Raw genomic sequence first — 10,585 nt, 5'->3', positions numbered from 1 at the left:
AGGGTCTCAAACAGCTTAATTTATATTTCTTTTTCATAACTTTTGCTCTTACCAGCTCACTATGCAAAACAAAAGATTATTTCAACAAAGTTGATTTAAGGTATTATTTTATTAGCTGATAAGAATATAAAAAAATATAATGTCCCTGCTTTTGAAAATGAAGGAAGCAAAACTATCATGTTCTGGAAAATGTAGTACCATGGAACCAAGTAGAAAGTTGCGAGCTGCCAGGGCTGGGGGTGATGGGCAGATGGGTCCACAAAGTAGAGAATTGTTTTAGGCAGTGAAATTACTCTCTAAGATTACAAAATGTCCACCACACATTTGTGCAAACTAATAATATGTACACACCAACAACAATGAATCCTAAAGTACACTATGGACTTTCAGTAATTGTCTTATGTCAATAATAGTTTATCAGTTGTAACAGAAATACTGCTCTGGTACTAATGTCGATGTGGGGGACAGAGTATATGGGAAATCGCTGTACTTTATACTCAGTTTGGCTCGAAACTCTAAAAATTAGTCTATTATAATAACAACAAAAAGCTTAGTAATAAGTAAGGATTTTGAGTATATTTTTTGGCACTCTGATGCTATTCAGAATTTGGCTTAAAGGATTACGTAGCATGTCATTGGAGCAAAAGTGGCTGCTGGGAAACATACGTTGCACAGTGCAACACAGAGTCTGTTTATGCAGGTGGCCTAGGTGGCCTAAACAGCACTTCCTTGCTCCCCCCCGCCCCAAGCCTTAAAGTTTACTTCCAAAATTATAATTCGATTCAAATTATACTTAAAATGTACCTTAAATATAGCAGATCTAATACTGCAACTCAGCATGGGCTATGAAGAGATGTAGAAAGCCATAAAATTAATCTTGGTGCCTTTCAGGGATCGCCTAGCTCCATACTAGAATCAAGCCCATTATAAACAATTATAATTGTTTTACATACCAGATCCTGATTTAGACCCTGGGAATATAAAACTGTGCTATCATGTATCTACATTGTGCTTCTTCTCATTATGTCCCTGCAAATTTAATTCTCCTTTTAAAAGCATAATCATCTAGCACACTTGACAGCTGAAGAAGCAGGAGCACAAAATGGTTCGAGTGGCTTACACAGGTTGCCTCTACTCACAGAGGTTTCTGGTTTTGAGTTCTTTGTCTCTGCACTCCATGACGGCTGCTTGCAGGGCTGATCCTGGCCAGAACTGCAATCCTACAATGGAAGCTTTCTGGGGCTGTGGTCCAAAAAACCGAAAACCTGGTCACACTGCCACTTACCTGAAAATTTGGAAACATGAGATGTGTTGCATTTTCCCAGACCTGAGAGTTGACTTTGCATCTCTTCTTGCTTAGCAGAGTATCTCCTTGATACTTGGGAAAGGGGATGAATTAATATATAACATGATAACAGGTAGATTTCTATAATATCAGATAGGAAACAATAGCTGTTAAAACATAACACGTTGGCCAATGGATAGGGGAACAAACAATAATTTCATGGCAGTAAAAAGGAAATAAATATAAAATAGAACTCTGCATCTGTTTTTAAATAACGAAACTGTGAAGGCCAATGATCTAGTAATTGACTTAACAACCAAAATTTTCTGTCCTTGGGATATCAAGATTAATAATTATATTGTTCCAGCAATAAAATAATACTGCTTTTTCTCAGCTTTTGAGAAGTTGTTACTGTTTGTTATTGTTTGAAATTTTCTTTTGTAGGCTGCAGTCTCACCCTGTGGATGGACAGGTAACTGAGTCTCCTGTTCTCAAACATTTTGTGTGAATGCTCTAGTTGTCTATACTATGCTGAGCTCTAAATTAGGCAGCAGGGGAAGTAGATAAGTGTGTTTGGACAGTTTGCTACCAAAACAACAATTCTGATTGTTGAGAATTTTCATTCTCAAACTGTGATATCCAAAAGAGCTCACTGTACCTCTCTTTCCTTTAATTTTCCCTTATATAAAATGGAGGGGGAAATACTCCTTGAACCTCTGGAAATAAGCAAAGTATTTGTAAAATACTTCACAAACTTTATAGTCTGTGACAACCCACTGAGGAAAATGGCAACTGTTAGTGTGTCTCAGTCACACCTGTTATTTATCCACTAAGATATAAAATGAAGCCTATTGCTTTCTATTTTCAGTGGTAAACCAAGAGAATTATTTTTTACTTTATACATACATACATACTTGAGGTATGTATTTAACAAATCAATTATTTTATTATAAAAATGTAAAGAATTCCAAGGAAATGACAGGATTACCAGAATTCTTTTAAAGTTGTGGGACTGCCTGCATTTGGTTTTTTCCATTTTCAAATTGTCCATATTGGTTATGTTAGTGTTATAACTAAAATGTAAATGTTACAAATGTATAAATATTTGGAGCTAAGGTAAGCTAACTGGCTTATTGTGTCGTTTAGGACCATCTGCTGCTCTCTGAAAAACCACAGATATGTCAGCTATGCCAGCAAGATGGCAGCCTAACACAGGTAACGATGGAGAGAAATGAATGGGATGTCCATTACACTAGTGCCTTCCAGTAGTAGACTGTGTTTTGTACTGCAAGAATGAGAAGAAAGGCCAAAAAAACAAGCATTATTATGTACTTACTCGTTTTCATAAAAAGCCATGCCATTAAATCCCCATTAAAATAAATATAAATAACTACAAATGATTTAAAGTAAATAAATTTCTAAATGTTCAGTGCTTGCTCTGTGGACTATACTATTCCATATGCATATGCCAGAGAAAGAATAAGTCTATTCCTATGACGCTTATATACTGTATACTGGAATTTTATAAGTTAAGAAGCTTGGACTGAGATGGTAGTACGTTTTCTGGCAATACTCATAGAGTAAGTAGTAAAACCCAGATTCAACTTGACTTTGGCTCGAAAGTCCACATTCCTTCCAGTACTCTGCCCTCCTTAGAACAGTTAAGATTGGTTGAAAATGGGACCTTTGGAATATTTGGAGGAACCACCAGTGAGCGAAAAATGAGTTCCCCCACTAGGTCACTGTTTTTGCCATAGAGCCTCAGGGGTCTTCGCCTGATGAGTACTTTGCCCAGTTTGTTCTCCTAGAGTGGGTAGAGTGAAGGAAGCATTCTACAGAAATGAATGCCTTTGAGAACCAGAACTCCACCTTGTTCACAGTAGAACCCCCATCATCTGATAAGGCACCTAACAGTACATGCCTCGGAAATGTTGTGCACAAATGGTTCTAAGAAACAAGTGCTGGAAAGGATAAGGAAAAATGTCTACATCTTCATTATAACTGTATGTCATCATTTGTGATCATGCTGAGTTTCAGCAAACAAAATGATATGGCCTAGTCTCATGTTAGCTTTATAGAAATATTAGAACTACCTTTATAGAAATATTAGAAATTGTAGGCCCTCCCTGGTGGCACAGTGGGTTAAATCTCAGCACTATGAAGCTATCTGCAGCCTCTGCAGCACAAATTCGATCTCAGGCCAGGGACGTGTCCCACATGGTACAACAGACCTCTCCTGTCTTACCCACTGCTCCCGTCAGCAGTGTATTTCAGTCTGCCTGCTCTGCTCCCCTCTTTCTCTGGTGAATCCTCTCTCTGCTCACATCTCTGGCCTATACCCCAGCTCTTGTATGCAAAAATAAGTAAGTCTTTAAAAAATAGGGGGCCCCCCTAGTGGCACAAGGGATTACAGCACAGCACTATGAAGCTATCGCCAGCCACTGCAGCACAAGTTTGATCCTTGGTGAGGGAGTTGACCTACATGGCGCAACAGATTTCTCCAGACCTGCCCACTGCTCCCCTCAGCTCCCCTCAGCAGTGTATTTTAGAAATCAGTCTGCCTGTTCTGCTCCCTACTCTCTGTGCTGAGTTTTCTCCCCTCCATACTGCTGACCTGTAGCCCAGTTCTTATATGCATAAATAAATAATCTTTTTTTTAACATTTATAAAGAGAATAGAAGTTGTAATTTGTAGAAATGTTTCAAAGTGGAAGAAACAGCTAGTCTTACCTTTGCTAAGCCAGGCAAGGTAATTGCAGTCTATCATAAGAAAATTCCTTCTAGGCATTCAAATAAATGTCCCATGTTCCACTGGATCTTCAAGAAGATGAATTGTTTGTAAGAAAGTGGCGTAATAATTTCCTAGGGGAAATTATTCTTCATGCATTTATAGAAGGGCTCTTGAAGTTCTGTGTGCACCAACCATCACTTTTAACCAGTGACACTACAGTAATGACCCCTACGTTGTCAAACTTCTTGCCCATGGAGGATTCAAAATGCCTAACAAATGAACTAATTTCTCCCATAAACATGATGCTGGAAGCTGTAATCCAGTTGCACTAATATCCCAAAATGTGCTTATAGTGCATCACAAAAAAAGCACTAAGCACATTAGAGTAGGAATTACAATTTCAGGTTCATGTTCAGCAAATCTTTACCATTTTTATTGAGATAATGTTGGTTTACAACACTATGATATAAAGATTCATACCTCTTTGATGTGTATCACCACACCATGCCCACCACCACTGCATCCAGTTATCCTCCATCATAGTCCATTAGAATATCAGAACGTTTCTGTAACTGCTCTTAACTGAAATTGTCTCTTTTTAAAAAGTGTATTTTTTTAAAGATTTAATTTTTTATTTATGCATGTAAGAACTGGGGTGTAGACCAGAAGTGCAGGGGGTGAGAGGATTCACCAGAGACAGAGTGAGGAGCAGAACAGGCAGATGTACTAAATACACTATCAAGGAGAGCAACAGGTGAGACAGGAGAGGTCTGCTGAGCTCTGGCCAGGGATAAAACTTGCACTGCAGTGACTGGTGATAGCTTACTAGCACTGAGACTTACGCCCTGCACCACCAGGAATGCCCCCAAAAGTGTATTATATTTTTACTGAGACAACACTGGTTCACAACACTGTGTGTGACTTAGGGGTACAAGTGCACTCATCTACACTGTCTGTTGCCATGCTGTGCCCACTACCAAAGTACCCATAGCCCTCCACCATAACCCACTGGGCTACTCTGCCCTCTCTCCTGCTTCCCATTCCTCAGCAAAGTTTCTAATTTTAGATTGGTCTCCCACTCCATTGCATGCTTTATTTGGAGTATGCTTAGATATTTACAGACTTATAGAATAAACTCACCTAAAACTGAATACAGTGTACACAAATATATTCCAAAGATAATTTATACATTGTCTGTTCTTTTTAATTCTATGGTAGTGCTTCTTTGTAGACAAGAGATTGTGTTTGGTCAGATACTGTCTGGAACGATAGCAATATGTCAATACTTGAGACCTTGAGTATTTACTGTTGTTGGCCTTTCGTATCCCATGTACCCGTATGTCTTGCCCTTTTAATTCCTACCTAACATCCTCTCCTCCTTACAGAATGTGTGTAAGAACTGCAAAGGAGCCTTCTGTGATGCCTGTTCAACAAATGAACTGCCACTTCCTTCAAGTATCAAGCCTGAGCGAGTTTGCAATCCCTGTCACAAACATCTGATGAAACAATATTCCACCAGTCCATCATAAGACTGAAAGCCAATACCTGGACCAAAATGTCTTTTAGATGTCAGGATTCCCCTAGAGTACAGAACTTAGACTCAACTCAGAGTTGATAGGAACGATTTCCATAAACAGGTCCATCCAGGGAGAAAGGCAGTGGTTGGGGATGTTGGAAATTTTGCTCATTTTCCTACTGACTGTATAAATAAAGGTTACTCAGTTGAACCTCTCTCTTCTAAATCAAAGCAACCCCACACTGGAAAGTTTATTTGATAATATATCTTTGGAGGAACTATTCATATGTTCATATGTATGAGTAGTGAAAATAGTGGAGTGGCTGTTATAGGAGAGGGTCCAAGCATATAAAAAAATAATAATTATAATCTCTCTGTTGCATTTTGAAGAGGGAAAGATAAATACTATGTGAGGTCGGAATGACACATTATGTATCTCCCCAGGTGCTGTAGACATATACACTGTTTCCTCTTCACCTCACTACCTACCTCTTTAAAGTATCTCTACCAAACTGTGAACCCAGACTCAGGGAAAATAAATTATATAGCAATATAAATTCTGAATGTACTTAAAACAACATTGTGATATATTGCGATTTCAGTGCTTGGCCTTGGCCTACAGTGTTTTCATTATCAGAGGGAACACTTGCCCATTTCTTCAGAAGTATCTACTGTGTTTAGAATCTCATACTACAAACAAGCCAACTCTCTTACCCAGACCCCACCTTCCTCTCCAAGTCATAATGGAAATTGTGAGAAGTTTAAAAGGTAGGATTTGACTTGTGAGTAGGAAGTACTGAAAATAAAGCTAATAAAATAAGTCAGGGGTAGAATAAAATTAATTTGTTCATGGCTAAGAATGGTTAGAGCATTTATTGTCTTTTTGAAGGAGTCCCTTATTCTGAGCCACAAATTAGAACAGGTAGATGTCTAGATTGTTTGATTCCAATAAAGGCGTAAAAAGATAAAATTCTGTATCTGGTGTAGAATTCTGGGATGGAAACATGGTATTTGATCAATTATGTCTTCTGGAAAGGGTTTCCAGCCTGGGAGTTGTTAAGGTTGAGTTTTCAGAGTACTAGGGAAAAATAAAAATCTTATAATCCTAGCCTAATTTGTTGTCTTTCTCTTTAAATAATTGGTGTGTGATTCTTTATTTTTTTTTATGTACATAAACTTGCATATATGTAACAGCACTTCTAGGTGCTGTAGATAATGTGGGGGATTAACCTAAAATTAACAAGTTGTTTTATAATCAGTTTAGAATTAAACTGAAAGTTGGCAATTGTACATATAAGGCGGAATAAGTCACTTGAGTTCATTATAATTGCATGTAAATTTAGTTATTGGTATAGCTACCCACAAAAACCAGGTTACCAAGTCATAAATACTTTGACTTAATGGTAGACCTCTACCTTCCTTAAGCTGTGCTTTCTACCACGTATAACAGCAACAATGAGACTATAAGGAATACACATACAAAGTAGAAAGCCTAGAAATAAAACATCACATGATGTGAACAAGTAGTGCCAAGATCATTCAACAGAGAAAGGACAATTTTACACAATGTTAGGAAAGCTGACTACCCATATTCAATGAAAACGAACACTTGCATAAAAATTAATCAAGATGGGTCAAAGAGCTAGAACTACGGAACTTTTTTTTTTTTTACATCTTTCTCCTTTTGTGCATTTTTCCATCTTAGCTAATAATCCCCGTGTGCCACCACCACAGTCCCATACACTATGAAACTAATTTGGCAATGACTTGTAAAAACAACAAAAAGCACAGACAAAACAAAAAACTAGGTTGGATTTCATCAACCTTGATAATCAAACGACACTATCTCAATGGAAAAGTGACCCAAGGAATGAGAGAAAATATTTTCAAATGACTTGATACCAAATATATAAAGAACTAGTATTCAACAAGAAAACCCAATTTAAAGATGTATTGACAGTTCTATTAACATTCTAAGGACAGTTAATTGTTAACACATTTACTTTTATATGAGAAATTTTTGTAATCGTGTAAATTTACCAAATCAGAAACCAAGCATCTGACAAGCAGTTTCTACATCAAGAATAAAAGACAAGGACCATGTTTATTGCTGCTTTATTTACAATTGGAAAGACATGGAAACAGCCCAAATGCCCAGAAGTGGATGACTGGATTAAAAAGATGTGGTACATAGACACAATGGAATATTACTCAGCAACCAAACAAAATAAACCCAGGCCTTTTGCAGCAACATAGAAGGAGCTGGAAAAGATCATGCCTAGTGAAATAAGCCAGAAAGAAAGGAAAAATACCAGATGGTTTCACTCTGCACAGGAATATTAAGAGACCAGGTGAGAAAATAATAATAATAATGAACAGCTATATACCAGAGACATTTTATGGGGGTGGAGTGGGAAATGGGATCAAAAACAGTGGGGGGAGGCACATGCGCTGATATGAATACGGTGATGGCACATGGGTGATTTGGTAATGGAAGCCCACAGGGATTACTACCAAGATGAAAAAAATGCACAAAATGATGTAAAAATAAACTATACTTAAAAAAAAAAAAAGGCAAGGGGGCATCTCTGGTAGTGCAAGAGTTAAAGCCTCAGCACTATCAAGCTATCTCCAGCCTCTGCAACACAAAATTCAATCCAGATCAGCTAGGGAGCTTAACCCACATGGCTCAGCAAACTTCTGTCTGGCCCCTGTTCTCCTCAGCAGTGTATTTCTGTAGATCTGCCTGTTCTGCTCCCCACTCACTCTGGTGATCACCCTCACACCTCTGGCCTGCACCCCAGTTCTTGTATACATAAAAATCAACCTCTTAAAAATAAAAGACAAACTGTTTTCAGAGATAGCATATTGATATATAAAATGAAAGAAAAACCAGTAACCAGATTGTAGAAATTGCTAGGGATATCATATCCCTAAATTATTACGATGCTAAGAACTCAGATGGCCAGTGGATAGTCAGGGGAAAGTTGTACTACACCAGGCAGCAGGATCACTATTTAGAAGTGCTGTTTTTTAAGCAAAGTATTAATTCTCAAATAAGGCTATCACTAGTTTATTCTAGTGATAGCTACTGGTAGCCACTGCAAGCTACTGGTAGCCACTGCAAGCAGGGATCCTGCAAATTAGCTTATGAAAAAGACCAAATGGGCCCTCCGGGTTAAAGTACAGCACTGTAGAGCTACCTGCAACTACTGCAACAAAAACTAGCTCCTCACATACTGTATTTGCTTTCATGAGCAGGCAAGAAATGAATGTCAGAAAATAACTTCTCATTTCTTGGTCTTTATTCCCAAACATCATCTTAAAGTGGCAAAAAAACTGAGCACCACCATACTTCAGCTAGAACCAGGCATGTTTTAAGATCACAAGTCTTGGAATATATGGAAGTTTCATCTGTAGGCTTTGAATTTAGTCTAGATCTGGAAAACTGCTTCTTCCGTGTATTTTGGTAATCCTTTACTGAGTACATCCGTGTTCTACAATTTACCTTGCCACACACCTTCATGCCTTATCACCAGGTGGTTTCAGAAACTTTTCACTGGCATATCTTAGTTCTGACACAAAGTCATAAAAACACTGAAAACTTCAGCTACATAAAAATCATTTCTGGACCTCCCTGGTGGCAGAAGGGGCAAGTCTCATCACAATGAGGCTACTGGTAGCCACTGCAAGCAGGGATCCTGCAAATTAGCTTATGAAAAAGACCAAATGGGCCCTCCGGGTTAAAGTACAGCACTGTAGAGCTACCTGCAACTACTGCAATAAGAGTTTGATCCCCAGCAGGGAAGGTGACCGACATGACACCGCAGACCTCTGCTGTGACACCCACGGCTCCCCTCAGTGGTATGTTTCAGTCAGTATGCCTGTTCTGTTCCCCATTCTGTCTCCGATGAATGCTCTCATGCCCTGCACCTCTGGCCAGTACCCCAGTTCTTGTATGCACAAATAAAATCTTAAAACAAAACAAAACAAAACAAAGGTGGTTAATGAACATCACGGAGAAGCTATCAGCAAAAAAGGTGATAATAGAAACCTTGAAAGAAGGAACAGGCACTTTAACTTCAATAGATATTTGAATGGCCTAATAACCTTTTACAAAAGATAGCAGTACTCCTGCCTGCCTATGACTATGCATGAATTTTTTCACCAGCCTCTTTGGTTAGTGTAAATACAGCTCTCCTCCTACCTGTGACTATGCACAAGCCTTAAAAAAACCCTTCATGGTCAGCTCTTTCTACTTGTTTCTGTGGAAAGATCCTTTCTGCCCCTTCCCTTTAATATAATAGTTACCTGCCCTTTTAATATAAAAAAAAAGGGGGTCCCACTAGTCAGAAAAAGCAAATCAAAGCCACAAGATACCAGTACACACAAAATGAATATAATTACAAGCTGAAATCTAATGATGTAGATCTACTGTATAAAACAGGATGACCATTTTGGAAGAAGGTAGTTAATACTTTGTAAAATATAAAATATGTCAATGTTACAATTCAGGATACTCTACTTTTAAATACTTATAGAAATTAAAATGCAGGTCCACAAAAAGGCTTGCACAAGATGCTCATAACAACTTTATTCATAATAGCCAAAAACTAGAAGCAGCTCATCTACCAGCTGCTCACCTAACAAGTAAAAAGTTAAACTGTGGCAAAAGTTGGTATTACTTGGTTGTGAAAAGGAACAGAGCTGAAACAGATGAATCTTAAAAGTATGCTGAGTGAAAACAACAAATACTAAATTTTAGAATAGGCCAAACTAATCGACAGTAAAAAGAAAATCCTAAAATGAGTAGGGGTAGGATACAGGAATTAACAGTATAAAGAAATGTTCTGAGTGTGATAGAAATGTTCTATAGCTTGCTAGAGATTGAAGTTACACACTATATCAAAACTTATGCAGGGGGGCTCTCTCTGATGGTGTAGAGGTTAAAGTGTCAGTACTTGGACCCCCCCTTGTGGCACTAGAGGTTGTCTCAGCACTATGAAGCTATCTGCAGACACTGCAGCACATGTTCGACCCCTACCAGGGAGGTG

At 38.2% G+C, this 10,585-nt stretch overlaps 1 protein-coding gene across 1 annotated transcript in view; it reads left to right on the top strand.

Moving 5' to 3' along the window:
• The window catches only part of RUFY3 (RUN and FYVE domain containing 3), a 53,555-nt gene extending 46,920 nt beyond the window's left edge, over positions 1-6,635 (top strand). The window contains exons 16-18 of the mRNA XM_004681232.2: positions 1,730-1,757; positions 2,432-2,500; positions 5,401-6,635. Of these exons, the coding sequence (XP_004681289.1) occupies positions 1,730-1,757; positions 2,432-2,500; positions 5,401-5,544 (241 nt within the window). The 3' untranslated portion in view covers positions 5,545-6,635. The remainder of the gene's footprint in view (positions 1-1,729; positions 1,758-2,431; positions 2,501-5,400) is intronic.
• The last annotated feature ends 3,950 nt before the right edge of the window (positions 6,636-10,585 follow it).

This window comes from Condylura cristata, unplaced genomic scaffold (genome assembly GCF_000260355.1).
Source record: "Condylura cristata isolate star-nosed mole 26May11 unplaced genomic scaffold, ConCri1.0 scaffold00012, whole genome shotgun sequence".
Lineage (NCBI taxonomy): Eukaryota > Metazoa > Chordata > Mammalia > Eulipotyphla > Talpidae > Condylura > Condylura cristata.
The sequence above is the reverse complement of the archived record's forward strand: the minus strand, read 5'-3'. Positions and strand labels throughout refer to the sequence as shown.